The sequence below is a fragment of the Arachis ipaensis genome, chromosome B4, assembly GCF_059453495.1.
Source record: "Arachis ipaensis isolate K30076 ecotype BB chromosome B4, ASM5945349v1, whole genome shotgun sequence".
In the NCBI taxonomy this organism is placed as follows: domain Eukaryota; kingdom Viridiplantae; phylum Streptophyta; class Magnoliopsida; order Fabales; family Fabaceae; genus Arachis; species Arachis ipaensis.
Window position 1 is genome coordinate 138,354,834 of NC_142439.1, and position 14,753 is coordinate 138,369,586.

The 14,753-nt window shown below is 31.3% G+C and overlaps 2 protein-coding genes, 1 long non-coding RNA gene and 1 pseudogene across 6 annotated transcripts; 2 read left to right on the forward strand and 2 right to left on the reverse strand.

The window, feature by feature from the left end:
* Nucleotides 1–3,489: 3,489 nt before the first annotated feature.
* On the reverse strand, nucleotides 3,490–4,910 carry LOC107635159 (uncharacterized). Of its 4 annotated transcripts, none has more exons than XM_016338542.3 (3): nucleotides 4,787–4,910; nucleotides 4,640–4,717; nucleotides 3,490–4,355 (listed from the first exon to the last, which is right to left on the reverse strand). In XM_016338542.3, the coding sequence occupies exons 1-3, from the start codon at nucleotides 4,811–4,813 to the stop codon at nucleotides 3,786–3,788; spliced, it is 675 nt and encodes a 224-aa protein (XP_016194028.1). In that variant the 5' UTR covers nucleotides 4,814–4,910; the 3' UTR covers nucleotides 3,490–3,785. The 4 variants fall into 4 exon arrangements, with proteins under 4 accessions (XP_016194028.1, XP_016194029.1, XP_016194026.1 ...); XM_016338543.3 differs by having other exon boundaries at nucleotides 4,790–4,837; XM_016338540.3 differs by having other exon boundaries at nucleotides 4,640–4,888.
* A 194-nt stretch (nucleotides 4,911–5,104) lies between these two features.
* Nucleotides 5,105–6,283, forward strand: LOC107635160 (uncharacterized). Its single transcript, XM_016338546.3, has 2 exons — nucleotides 5,105–5,284; nucleotides 5,404–6,283. Exons 1-2 carry the CDS (start codon nucleotides 5,204–5,206, stop codon nucleotides 5,875–5,877), a joined length of 555 nt encoding a protein of 184 aa, XP_016194032.2. The 5' UTR covers nucleotides 5,105–5,203; the 3' UTR covers nucleotides 5,878–6,283.
* Nucleotides 6,284–9,480: 3,197 nt separating this feature from the next.
* Nucleotides 9,481–11,810, reverse strand: LOC148569422 (uncharacterized). The gene is made up of 2 exons (XR_015880834.1): nucleotides 11,363–11,810; nucleotides 9,481–10,133 (listed from the first exon to the last, which is right to left on the reverse strand). It is a non-coding gene; the product is annotated as an uncharacterized LOC148569422 (long non-coding RNA).
* Nucleotides 11,811–12,730: 920 nt separating this feature from the next.
* Nucleotides 12,731–14,750, forward strand: LOC148569423 (uncharacterized; annotated as a pseudogene).
* Nucleotides 14,751–14,753: the final 3 nt, after the last annotated feature.

Here is a 14,753-nt window from a genome sequence, read left to right on the forward strand (position 1 = left end):
ACAAAAACAACAGTTTACGATAAAATATTACATATAATGATGATTCTATATAAAGAATTTTTTGGAAAGAATATTATAGATCATAGACAAGAAGTCTATAATAAAGAATATTAAGAAGCAAAAAACTATTTAGCTAATATTCAAATATATGATTTATGTAATGTGGAATCTTATATATGTGAATATAGAATACATTATTATAAACTAAAAGAAGAAGATAAAAACCATTATCTTAGTATGTATATAACAAAACTTCCATACCCTGCTAATAAATTTATAATGGGAAGATTTATAAGAGAAATAAATAGAGGAATAATTGAAAATAATTTTGGCGGAGCAACCTCTGCAATAAGAGATGAAATAAAAGAACGTTGTATGCAAGAAGCAACTCAAAAAAGATTTGAAAATATAATTAGAATTTACTGTGAGGATAATGAAGAAATACCTCAAAAATATGGTCTTAATAAAAATTTTCAAAGAAAAAGAAAATATCAATTTAGAAAAAAAATACTATCCAAATTGGAGAAAAAAGAGGTATTTTAGAAAAAGAAATAACAATAAAAACAAAAAACAAAAAAATAACTATTGCCCAAATAAAAAAAAAATTGTAAATATTGGTATTGCCAGGAAGAGGGACACTATGCAAATGAATGTCCAAAAAAGAAGGATAAAAAAGATCTTACCAAACAATTAGAAATTGCTAAGTCTTGTTTCATGGAACCATTAGAAGAATCAGATGATAACTTAGACTATATTTTTGAATATGTCTCAGAAACAGACTCAGAGACTGAAAAATAATGCCACATTTATTATTACTATAAAAATAACAGAAAAGTTTATAAATGCTTTCATAGATTCTGGAGCAACACAATGCTTTGCTAGTACAAATATAAAACTTGATTGGAAAAAATTAAAGAAACCATTAAGAGTTAGAATAGCTAACAAATCAATACATAAAATTGACCAAAAAGTAGAAATGGTTGAAATATTTATTCAAAATTATAGATTCATTGTTCCATCCATATATAAATGTGGAGAACAAATATAATATACTATGAAAAAATTTAACTTGAAGCCCCTGTAAAAATAAAATCTACTAATGGAGAACTTGAAATAGCTTTGATAAATGATGAAGAACTAAGTAAACAAATTGAGAAAATTAAGGATCAACAGAAAAGATCTAAAATTGGATGGATCCATATTAGTACCATACAAGTTTTAATCAAATCTACATATATGAAAGGAATTAATTCACCAATAAGTTTAGCAATCTGTGACAAAAAAATTACGGATGACCCAATAGATCAAATAATTGGGATTGTTCATGGAAATTTAGCAAATGTAAATGTTAAATTTAATGCCCATCTTGGATATGCTATACCTTTATCAACTGAAAATCTTGGTAGATCTATAAGTTTAGCTTATAAATTCCATAGAAAAAGTTTAATGGAACAAGATGATGAACCGTTTTCAATTACATATGCAATAAATTATGCTTTAACAAATAGCCATCATAGTATAATATTTAAAAATAGAGAAAGAATTTATGTTGATGAATTATTTCAGAAAATTGTAAAAATAGAAATACCAAAATATAAAGTTATTGAAAACCCAATTCTATTATTAAAAGAACCATAAAAAAAATTGGTTTCATCAAATTTTCAAATAAGAGAATCTAAAATCAATAGTCCCTTAAGTTTATCTAAATTAAAAATTAAAGAAGAAGACTCTGAAATAAAAGAACTAACAAAAAAGGTCGAAAAATTAAATGAAACCCTAAATATTAAATTATGATAATAAATAAGGAAGAAATATATGTAACTTATCAAGATAAGAAACAAGAGCTCTTTGAAAGAGAGAATCGTTTGAATTATTTGCAGTTTTCTGAAATAAATCAAAGAGCATTTAAAGCTCTAAAAATAATCTATATAATAAGCTGAAAAAAGAAGTTGAAGAACTAGAAAAATTAATAGAATATCTAGAAAATAGTCACGAATCGATGATAGAATTTGCAGAAGTTCTAAAATAAATAATGCTAAACAAAACTGTTTTTAGAATTATGAAGCATAAAAAGATTGAGAAACCAGAAAATAAAATAAAAAGGAAAAGAGCGAAAAAATTAAAAAATAAAATAGAGGAGTATAAAAAAGAACTAAATAATCTTCAGGTCGAAATTGATGATCTTATAATAAAAAAGATAGAAATAAGAATAAATATAAACAAGTTGGAATTAAATTTAGGAAATTTATAAATGTTTGGAAAACTATATTACGATTAAAACTGTTAAAAGAAAAGATGGAAAATGAAATTGAGAAGATATTTACAAGCAAGAGAAAGTGTAGAAATAAAAGAAGTTTTTGAGAATTTAAGAAATTATAGAAAAAGACAAACATATAAAAGACTTTATAATAATCCCTGTAAAAAAGAATATTATTATGATAGAAATTAGAACAAAATTAAAAAATTATAAATATGAAATCAGAATTATAAATATACATCAATGACTAGTAATAAATAATCATATAACAAATACAAGAGAAATTGTAGAAATGGTTAATACTTTAGATTATAAAATTGTAAATTATTTTTATCAAAATCCTTTGAATAGAGTACCACCAAGACAAATTATAAACTTATTCGAAGCAAAATATGAAGAGTTAGTATAAATTTCAAAAGAAGAATTAAAAGAAAAATCGAATTTGAAAAATTGGTATCAGAGCCAAATTAACGATTAAGGGTAACACTTTCTCTTTAAAACAACACTTTTAGTAAAACACTTTTAAATCAATATCAACCACACAAAAGAAAATGTCTTTACCTAAAGTTAAAAGAGGCATCTTTATCATAGTAACCACCATAATATAAAAGTAACAAGATAGGAAGTGGGAAGCACGATACCTAAGTATTCAAAATGAACAAAGACTTTTTTGGTTGTCAACTTGTCATTAAATTATTAATTTTTTTTATAATTTTTTTAACATGAACAAATTTTTAATAATAACAATATTAAAAAATAAAAAATATATATTTTTTAAAAATTATATTTTGTATTTTTTAAAAAGAATTTTTATAGAAAAAAATGTTTCGATGTTTGTTTGGACGTCGTTATCTTGATGAAATTTTTTTATTTTTATTTTTTAGAGTATTTGAAAAATTTTTAATTGTAAAAGTAAAAGCACTACAAAAATAAATATTTTTTTGAGAAGATGTAATTTACACCTTTTTTTAAAAGATTTTTTTTTAAAAAAAGATGTTTTTCATATAATAAATAAATAAAAAAGTACTTTTATATTGTTATACCCAAACATAATTGATAGATAAAAAGATAAAAAAATCTTTTTACATGAGATACCCAAACATAAAATTACTTTTACTTTTTCATAAAATCTTTTAAAAAAATATAACACAAAAAAGATATTTCCTTAAAAACTCACCAAAACAAACTCGTAATATAATAAATAAACAAAAAAATATTTGTATATTATCATGTTTAAACATAATTATTTTTACATTTTTAAAAGATCTTTGAAAAAAAGATCTTTTTTTAGAGGATTTTTTTTTTCTTAAAGACACACCAAAACAAACCCATAACGGATATGCGTATAAAACATCCATTCCGTCTTATTCTCTCATCCCTAAATATGTTTGGCCATGTTAAAAGGTGAATTCACCGCTAAAAGCTAGCTCATCAACATCATCACAGCCGGAGACAAAAACTATTAACAAGTTCATCGCAAACTACAAGTTATTATATGGTTTGATGAACACAGAGGTCCATGAGTTGGTCACGCATTCATAGCCCCTATTATGGAATCCCCATTCACCGTTATTCCTTGGAATTGCAGTCCTCTTCTTCTTGCAAATAGCCATGATAAAAAGACTATGAGCAGTACCGTTGAACCACAAAACAGCGCCATGCCGATGCCCCCGAAAAAGGAAAACCATATGAGGGGCATCCTGTACGAACCTAAGTCAACAGCAATACCAGCGGCTCTACGAGCAAGTTCAGCAAAATAATACGACGGCACTAATATGGTCACGAGTAGAAGAATACATTGTATTCCAGGGTTAACTCGGAATAGGAGGACATAATTCAGCGCGAAACTCAAAACAATCATGCTGATATGGACCATCGGTGGAAGGGACATATTAAAAGCTTCCCCAAAGTTGAGTAACTTCCTCTTCTCATCAAAAACATAAGAGGTCACCGATGTCAATTGATGAAATACGACGCCATTAATGCCTAGAAGCAGAAACCCACGAGTTTTCTCATTGGCTTCCCGCACCATCGAAAACATCTGGGGAAGAAATGACCTGATGGTAGGAAGGGCTTCATGCGGCTGCTGCTGCTGCTGCTGCATATTACAAATCTCGAGAAACTTAACGTGATGATGGAATAAAAAGGGCTACTTTTCCCATGAAATATAGCCCTGTGAAAACATAGAAGAAAATATTATAAGGGTGAGTTTGGATATTTTGGAACCAAAAGTGTGTTTGAATTATTAATTAATTATACAGTTTGGATTTTGAGAAAAGATGAGAATTGGTATCCAGGAAGTAGGAAGTAGTTGTGAATCAAGTGGAAGAAACAAACATTAAAATAGGAGAAGGCACGGCACAAGATTATCGTGTAACTTACTAGCATAGGTGAGAGTGAGTGTTGTATTTCAAAGGAAAGCATATGTGAGTCTGGCATCTCCATGGGGGGATTAGATGCCTGAAAGAAGAAGCAGAAGGGTGTTAATTTGGGCAAAGTTTTTGTTAAAAACAAGAGAGTATTGATTACCACGTCAGCTGGCTGCCCTTCCGACATTGGAATCGTATGGGTTTCCGATTAGCTGATCGAGTAGTAAACTTGAAAAGGGAATTATCTTTGGAAACACGCAGTAATAAAGTGCGTCTTGTTAGTCTCTTGATTATTGATATTCATATGAGAATTAATAAATCTTATTTTTGTCTTGTTTTCTTCACCGGGCTCCGGATGTCTGCTTCCACTGACGTTATTCACTTATCCACTAACGCGTAACGCGAATTAAAAACTAATGGGTTGATGGGGACTCAATTAAGGAAGGGGGATATGTTAAGCTCAATCCATTCACAATAATTTATTCATTTTAGAAGGCCATTACCGCATATTACGTTTGCACCTCTGAAACTTCCATCTCTTCTCTTGCTCATTTCCCCTTCTTATAAGCCAGGCGGGATGGTTCAGAACCATACACAAGGCCATGATTTCAACCAGACAAACTCCTCGGGTGCACCCATGCCTTCCTCCAATAATAAGGTGCGCCAAATTTTATTATTACTGCTTCCTTTTTACTTGTTGTTCTTGTTGTATGTATTAAAGAAATAGATTACTCAGTTTCCCTGTTTGAATTGATCTTTGGCCATCGACTGCCCCAGCAGCAAGATCATGGGCTTAAGGTAGCTGCAGAAGTTGGGTTATTTGTGGCACTTGCCAGTATGGTACTGGTTCATATTTTCATCTATTTCAATCTATTCGACTTGTGTTTTTCTGACACCAAAACGGTCATCGAAAAAGAAACAAGTTTGGGGAACTATATGTTGGCACTTATGAACCTGCTATGCCCTTTCCTGAAGCTGATAATTCAACGTGTAAGCATGTCCAACGTGATTCCCTTAATTCAATTGTTCAGTTTCCTTGTGATTATATGGGCTGTTGCTGTATTACTTCTTCTGGGTCCAAAATTCTCTCGCATTCATTCTGTCATGTTCTTTATCTGGTCCATTCTCCTCATGCTCCAAGGATCAGGTGCTTTAACCATTGGAATCTACCTTATAATACTTGGATTATTATTCATATGGCCGTCCCGGAAAAATGCAAAAACCAAATCCGACGGAAAAGCTGCAGCCTAAGTTAGTGCGACTTGTATCCAATAAATTTTAGATTTGCATTTAGTCTCTAATAAATTTTTATTATTTTATAAATAAATTTTTAAAAGTTATTCTTATTAGATATATCGGTTTTTTTATTGTAAAATTAACTAATTTAACTTAATTATTTTATAATAAAAATTATTATAAATTTATTAAAATTGACAAATAAATCCGATATCTCTAATGAGTGTAATTCTTAAAGATTTCAGAATAATTGAAATTTGTTGAGAGCAAAATGCATGATCTGAAATTTAAATTTGTGTTTGTGTGTTGGCTGTCTATTCGAGTCTTGTTTTTGTAATTTAAATTTGTGCAACCGTGACTTAGGAGCGATTTAGTGTGTGTTTGGATTACAATTTGTAAACGGAAATTTGTATAAAATTGATTTTGCAAACTTGATTTTGATAAAAAGTAAGTTTGTCTTAAAGTGATTTATGTTTGGTAATTTTTGTATCAAAATTGATTATAGTAAAATAAATGTTGTTTAGCTTATACCATTCAAAATCACTTTTAGATAAAAAATTACTGAAATAGACCTCAACTTAAATAATTTTTTTATATTATCCTATAATTTTAATTTAGATATTTAAATAAATCTTATTAGTTAATTTTATAATAAAATTAATATTTACTTACTAAAATAAAAATAACATATAAAAATAGATAAAATATATTTTTAAATAAAAATAAAACAATATAAATTTTATAAATATATAAAAGAATATTTAATCAAATATGTTACATTTTTTTAAGTATTAACTAAGAATGTTATTTTAGTATTTTTTTTATATCGTATTCTTATTCTAGTACTGTCAATAATCTTATTCTTAATATTAATTTAGAATCCAACGTTTATGATTTTATTATTATCTATGATTAATTTTTTATTTATTTTTTTTAATAGAATCATAATCTATATTATAAAAAATTACACTAAAACATAGTATATGAGAATTACAATTATAAAAGAGAGTACTAAAAATAATAAAAAAATTAAATATTTACTTTATAGTAATTGAAACAAATCTGAAAATTCTTGATGATCTTTTTATATAGTATATTTTTAGTATTTTTAGTACTCTTTTTTTAGTATGCTATAATTTTTTATATTATTATTATTATTATTTACAGTTAATTTTTTGTTTAATTTACTTTACCTAACAGAATTAATAAATCATATTATAAAAAGATAATAACAAACATAATACACAAAAATCACAATTATAAAAGTGTATAATATCAAACAAACAGTTGAAAAAAAATAAAAAAATAAATAATAAAAAAATAGAGCTCATATAAATAGAAATAACAATAATTTTATAAATAATATAATAACATACATGAAGGATAAAGTTGGTAAAAGATAAATAAATGGTTAGTATCATGGCTAAAAAGCTCGTTAGAAAAACGCAGAAGCTAAAAATAGTTGCTTCTTGTAAACGTTGGTTTTGGCAGCAGAATCACTTCTGCCTTTATGGAAAAAAATTTTGCCAAACCAAAAGTTAAAGCTTTCAAGAAGTCTAAACGTACTTCTTCCCTTCCAACGAGTTCCCAAAAACACCCTTAGTGCTTCCAATAAGTTGGTTGGGTAAGGAACTACGGGTTCTTGACTAACAATTACTTGCAGTATGTATAATTATCCAGTGAGCCTTAACTTTGCATTTTACTAGTGTTTATAGAATCTCGTTCTTTTTCGCTACACACAAATGTGAAATTAATTATGCATGGGAATAGTTGATAAAACTTTGTCCAAGTTGGAAAGTGTGGTGGTGACCGGTGAGATGAGAGCTCACACCATGTAAGAGAGAGAGTTGCAGAAATGAGAATTGGTCTATTACTCGCGTAAAGTTTGGAAAAGTCATTGGGCCAACTTTATCAAATTCTGGTTGATGCAAGGAGAATTATTTGAATGAAAAAAACATACCTTTTCAAAAAATTGGTTTCCATCGGTTTATTTGATTAAAAAGAATTATTAAGAAGAAAGTTTATTATTCTATTAATCTTTATAATTTCATTACATTTACAATTAGGTTCTTATAATTTTTTTTAATTAGATTCTGTATTGTTTTTAATGGTATACTTAAGTTTTTGTTAATATAAAAAATATTAAAGTTAACGAAATATTTTTTCACAAATTAAAGAAATTCATAATTAAAAATCTAATTAAATTTTTTATATTTTTTAAAAAGAATATTTCGTTAATTTTAACGATTTTAGCACAAAAAGTACCTAATTACAAAATTAAAAATAGTATAAAAACTAAATGAAAAAAAAATAAAAATCTAACTATAAATTTAATAAAATTATAGAAATTAATAGAATAACTAAGTCTAAAAATAATTTTTTTTATTAAATTTTAAATATATTTAAATACGTGTTTTTGAAAAAATATTTTTATAAAAACATATTATTTAATTTTTTAAAAATCAACAATACCTTATTTTTAAAAAAAATAAAAATAAAAATATTTTTTCTAAAAGTCAATTCAAGTTTATCCTTAATAAACTGCAATTGGTTGTCCTTCAGTTCAAGCTAATAATAATAATAATAAATGAGCGAGGTTCTGAACAATAACCAATTTAATTCTATTTCTAAAAGTCAATAAATAAATGTTGCATTTTTTCTTATATTCAATATTTTCATTTTATAAAATAAAGAATCTACTCTTTTATATAATTTCGTTTCATAAATTATTTTAATTTAAAGTTTTATTATTGAATTAAGGTATTTTAATTACAATATTTTCATATGTTAACATTCATTTTATTATTTATTTTATCATTTTTTTAAAAATTTATTTATAACTAGTTTTGCATCATAATAGTTAATAATTTATTCGTAAAGCATATATTAGTTAATTAAAATATTTTTGCTTCTAAATAATAATTATTTATTAAAATTAATTATTCTACACATTTGCTTTATGAATATAAGATATCTAATAATTATGATATATTCTTACATTTTAACATACTCTATCTACAAAATACTTCATAATACTCATTTTAATATCAACCTTTAATCTATCATCTAATAAGTATTTTAATAAATTTAATGAAAATATAGTTGAATGAGAATGATATTATTGTTTGTTTGGGTGTCATTAAATTGATAAAAAATTTAATTAAAAAAACTTTATTTTATTTATTAATGTATTTGTCAAATTTCTAATAAAACAAATAAAAATACTAGAAAAATAAAAAATATTCTTTTGAAAGCTATCATTTATATCTTTTTAAATTTTTTTTTTAAAAAAAAATTTTCACGTAATAAATAAACAAAAAAATATTTTTATATTATTATATCCAAACATAATTAATAGCTAAAAAATTTTTTTTTCATTATATATCCAAACATATAATTGATAGCTGATAATGAGGTCTTGTTAGTCTCTTGGTCTGTTTCTACTTTCTAGTCACAAGTTTGATGATCCAAACAAATGACATTTAAGAAGGTTTGGGACATGTAAAAAAGTGAATTCACAGTTAAAAACTCAAATATCAACCATTTCTTATACCATAGCAAGAGGCACATCCATCGTAAACTATTTTCAAGTCCATGGCAAAAACTTTCAAACTAAAGTTGTGTAAATGAAGATATTATATAAGTTATTACATGGTCCAATTCCAGAAATTCATAAACATAACACAGCTAGATGAGTTATTGAGGCATTCATAGCCCCTATTATGGCATCCCCGTTCACTCTTATTCCTTGGAATTCCAATCATGAGGGAGATGCCAACTGCCAAGGGACCTCTAAGGTAGAAAACAATGAGGGGCATCTTGAATAAACCTGAGATTACAGTAATGCCAATGGCTTTATGTGCTAGTTCAGCAAAATAATACAATGGCATTAACATGCAAAGGAGCATAAGAAGTTAAGAACACATTGTACTGCAGGATACACTGGGAATAGCAGGACCAAATTTAGAGCAAAACTCAAGAAATTCATGCTGATATGTACCATCGGTGGAAGGAACGTATTAAAAGCTTCCCCAAAGCTCAGGAAGTTCCTCTTCTCAAATGCCAAAGACTTCACCGATGCCAACTGATGAATGCCTAGAAACAGAAACCTCCAAGCGGCTTCAATGGTACAAAGGGCTTCATAATATGCAAGACAACCACCATGAGAATGAAGATGACGACCAATATATAGTACTGCAATTACCACAGCTGCAGATGCAGCAGCTGGCGCTTGTATTGGCACTGTTGCTGCTGGTGGTGCTGGGGTCCTGCTGCATATTACAAATCTCAAGAAACTTAACGTGATGATGGAATAAAAAAGGGCTAGTTTTTCAGAGTAAAGTGTGTTGATTATTGATAGATATGAAAATTAATAAATCTATTATTTTTGTCTAGTTTTCATGACGATTTTTTTTGTTTTACTCGGGTTGTTCCGCTGCTTCTATTGATGCTATTCACATCTTCTAGGGCGTCATGCAGTTTCTCAACTCTTTTGTAAATGAACAAATGGGTTGATGAGACCAAAGGAAGGACATTGCTTAAGCTCTGTTAACAATAATTTATCATTTCCGAATTCCATTACCGAATGTTACGTTTGCTGCTCTGAAACCCTCCACTTTTCATTGCTCTCTACCTCTTGTACACTATCTAGGAAGGATGGCTCTGAACCAAACAAACTCCTCTGCTGCACCCATGGCTTCCAGGAATAATAAGGTCGCCAAATTTCATTATTACTGCTTCGGATAAAACAAATTACTCGGTTTCGATTCGCCTTTTTTATTTCTTTGTTTCTTCTTTATCTGGACAGGCCCAGCAGCACCACCACAAGTAAACTGTGCCAGAGTACCGGCTCAGGGTAGCTGCAGAACTTGGGTTATTTGTGGCAATTGCCAGTTTGGTACTGGTTTATAGTTTCAGCTATTTCAAATTCAATCTATCCGCCATGTGCTTTTCTGACACAGCAACCGTCAACAAAGAAATATATTTGGGGAAAGATATGGAGGCACTTAGGAACCCGCTGTGCCCTGTCCTGAAGCTGATAAATCATCATGTAAGCATGTCCAAGTTGGTTCGCTGGATTGAATTCTTCAGTTACCTTTTGATTAGATGGGCTCTTGCAGTATTTATTCTTGTGGGTGCAAAATTCACTCGCATTCATGTTGTTATGTTCCTTATTTTGTCCATTCTCATGCTCCAAGAATCAGATACTTGTTTAACCGTTGGGATCGACCTCATAATACTTGGATTATTATTCATATGGTCGTCCCGGAGAAAGCAACAAGCCAACAACCAAATGGAAGGGAAAAGCTGCAGCCAAACATGGAACCCAAGAGTTGCTTTGAGATGTTTCCATGAGCTTTGTATTAGGGATAGCCATGCTAAATATACTTCTAGTTTGTGTTTGTAATTCGAAGCCATTTGGTACTTCTTATAAGTTGGTTGTGTAAGAAACTATGTTTGTTTGATAAACAATTACTTGGCGTATAATATTTAATCATACCTGTATGATTTTACCGTGTGTGGGGATAGTTGTTGACACGAGTGTGTGCTTCCACGCTTTTCAGCACCTCGAACAATTTAATCTAGTAGAAGATTCATAAAAGTTTTGTCTTAGATTTAGTCTACACAAAATTAGATGTTGATAACTATTACACACCCATTTTCAGCCAATTGTTTGATGCAAGGAGCAAGAAATGTACACACTATAAAGACTAAAACTGAAGTAGTTTTGGGAACAGGAAGATAAAAATAACTCAATGGAACAATGTGTGAGATAAGAAATGGATTGGATATTAAACAAATGGAAAATTAATTAATTAACAATGTTTGAAGGAGTTGGTGGCCCAGCGGAGGAGGGAGTAGGAGATGCGGTGTGAGAGTAGAAATTTGAGTCACAAGATGGAGTTGTGCGAGGCTTCTTCCTTGAGTTTCAGTGGCAGAGGGAGGAGGAGGAGGCAGAGAAGTGGAGATGGTTGATTGGTTGGTACTTGGTAATTGCGATTGTTTTGGATTGCTTTGTGAAAACGACATCGTTTTGATTGTGACAACGGCCGTTTGTGGCAATTCAATTGTTATTGCTAACATTTTATGGTAATTTGACCAGTAAATACTCATAGTAGTCCCTGAGATTCACGCAATTACTCATAGTAATCCTTAAGATCTCGATTTTTCTATTGTAGTCCTCCAGATAGAGTTCCGAGCACTCAAACTAGTCCCTGGCCATATTTCAGGTGATGACTCATCACCGGAGCGCTGACGTGGCCTAGGATTGCCACGTGGGACATGTCCAAAACGATGTCGTTTTGGGTTTGGCGCCCTTGAAAGCCAAAAACGACGCCGTATAGTTGTTACTTATTATGAAAAACAGTTTTCTCCACGAACACAAACACTTTGTCTCTTCTTCTTCCACCCTCTGAGTTCTTCTTCATCTCCCCATCAATGGCGTAGCCGTAGGGTTGTATTTGCTGGGTTTACAAAAATTTGAGAGAAGAAGTCATCTGATCAGAAGTTGTTGTCGCTCTTCCCTTCCCTTCCTTCACCACAAAGACGAGGTTCTGACGTTGTGATCGAACTCAAGGTAACCTTTTTTTTTTTTACTTTGTATTTTGAATACAGTGTTGGTTGATGATAGCATTGGTTAGTGTTGTTGAGGTTATGGAGTTTTGGTGTCATTGTAGTGTCTAGGGTTTGAATCTTGGTTGGGGTTTGTGGGGTTGCTGTAATACCCGAATGAAACAGGGAAAAAACAGGGAGAAGTATGGAGGTTTGGAAAAAAATGTTTTCTTGTGGTAATTATTTTTCCTTTTTAATGCATGAGTAAGCTTTCAAATTCTCCCTATGTATTGTAAAAATTTTAAATTTCTTGTAGATGGAGGAGAAGTTGGACATCATGTTTCATCATGGGGGTGACTTAAAAAAAAATGCAGAAGGAATTATTATATATTCTCCGGACAATAAGGCCTGTTTAGGTGATCTAGACACTGATACTCTAGATGTGTTCTACATACGGAACTACCATAAGGAGCTTGGGTACAATAACATTAAACAGTGCTGGTGGCATGTTCCTGGAAAATGTTTGGAGAAGGGGTTGAGAAATGTAAACAGTGACAAAGAGATAAGAGAGATAGTAAATTGTACTAGGACAAATGAGGGATTGATTGATATATATTTCGAGCATACAGTGTCAGTGCCGGAGGTGTTAGAGGGAGATAACACAGTTGTGTACTTGGATGATCATGGTGGAGAGGGATGTAATGCAGGTACAGATACTGATGTGAGTCCCCCAGTTACAGAGACTCATGCAATCATAGTTGCTCCTCCTATCCCTAAGGTTGTACCCAACACTTCTTGCAAATCCAGTCCCAAAAAAAATAGAACATCTCCACGGCAATCACAACCATTACACTCCAAAACTGCCAATCCTTCCAAGACAACCAAAACTCTGAAGAAGACCAACTCCCCAAAAGCCACCAAGCCCACCAAGCCCACCAAGCTCACCAAGCCCACCAAAATCAGCCAGCCCAGGAAATCCAGTCAGAACACCAAATCAGATAAGAGCAAGAAGCAGAAACTGTCCAAGAGACCAAGTATTTCCAGGAGACCCTGTACACGGTCTGCTGCTAGAGGATTTACTAGCAAAGTGTTTAACAATGAAGTTCCCTTTGATGTATCTTCTGACTCCTCTGATAGTGAAGAGGATAGCATGTTCAAATCAGGTCCGGATGAGGGTAGTTTCTCTGATTCTGAGGCTACAGGGAATGATCCTAAAACTGGGAGTAGGATTAGGAGAAACATGACACTAGATAAAGGGAAGGAGAAGATATTACATGAAGACGATGGTTTGGTGGAGGAGGTGAGCGACGCTGAGGTTGACCTTGGGTTTGTGGGTTGTGTTCATGAAGGGGTAGAGGATGGACTAGACCCAGGTGTTGACTCAGATGGCACCAATTCTTGGCATTCGGAGGAGATGAAGACACCTCCAAACTCAAAAGATGAGCTGGAGGAAGGAAATGAATCTGAAGAGGCAAGTCCGCTGTTTAGGGAGAGTGCAAGGTTTGGAGAGCTGCACCTTGAGGTAGGCATGAAGTTCGGAACTAAATGAGAATTTAGAGAAGCTGTGAGAGAATATACAATCCAAGAGGGTAGAAGCATAAAGATAGTAAAAAATGATAACATTAGGTGCAGGGTGGTGTGTAAGGTGAAAGAGTGCCCATGGGTGGCTTATGCATCAAGAGACCATGAAGACACACACATGTTGGCAAATTAAGACATTCAATGATGACCACACTTGCCCAAGAGAGGACAAGAATAGGGCTGTCAACAGGAATTGGGTATGCAGCAAGCTTGTGAAGAAGGTGAGAAAGTATCCAAATTTTAGACACTGCGAGGCTACAACTTACTTCAAGACACGGTTTGACTTGACTCTGAATAAAAACTCAATATCCAGGGCATTAATGGATGCAAGAAGTGTAGTGTATGGGGATAAGAAAGAGCAATATAGGATGGTTAGGGATTATAGTATGACGCTGTTGAAGACTAATCCCGGTTCCACTGTACAAATATGCACCACCCCTAACCAGATGGTGAAGTTACCTTTGATAGAATGTATATATGCTTAAGTGGCTGCAAAAACGGGTTCAAGGCTGGTTGCCGTCCTTTGATAGGTCTGGATGGTGCTTTCCTGAAGACCCGGTTTGGTGGACAGGTTTTGTCAGCCGTGGGGTTAGATGCAAATCATCATATCTATGTCATAGCCTGGACTATTGTCAGAGTGGAGAATACAGAGACATGGAGATGGTTTCTTGAGCTACTTCATCAGGACTTGGGGCATTATAAAGAGCATGACTGGTGCTTCATATCGGATATGCAAAAGGTGTGATTTAATTTGAATG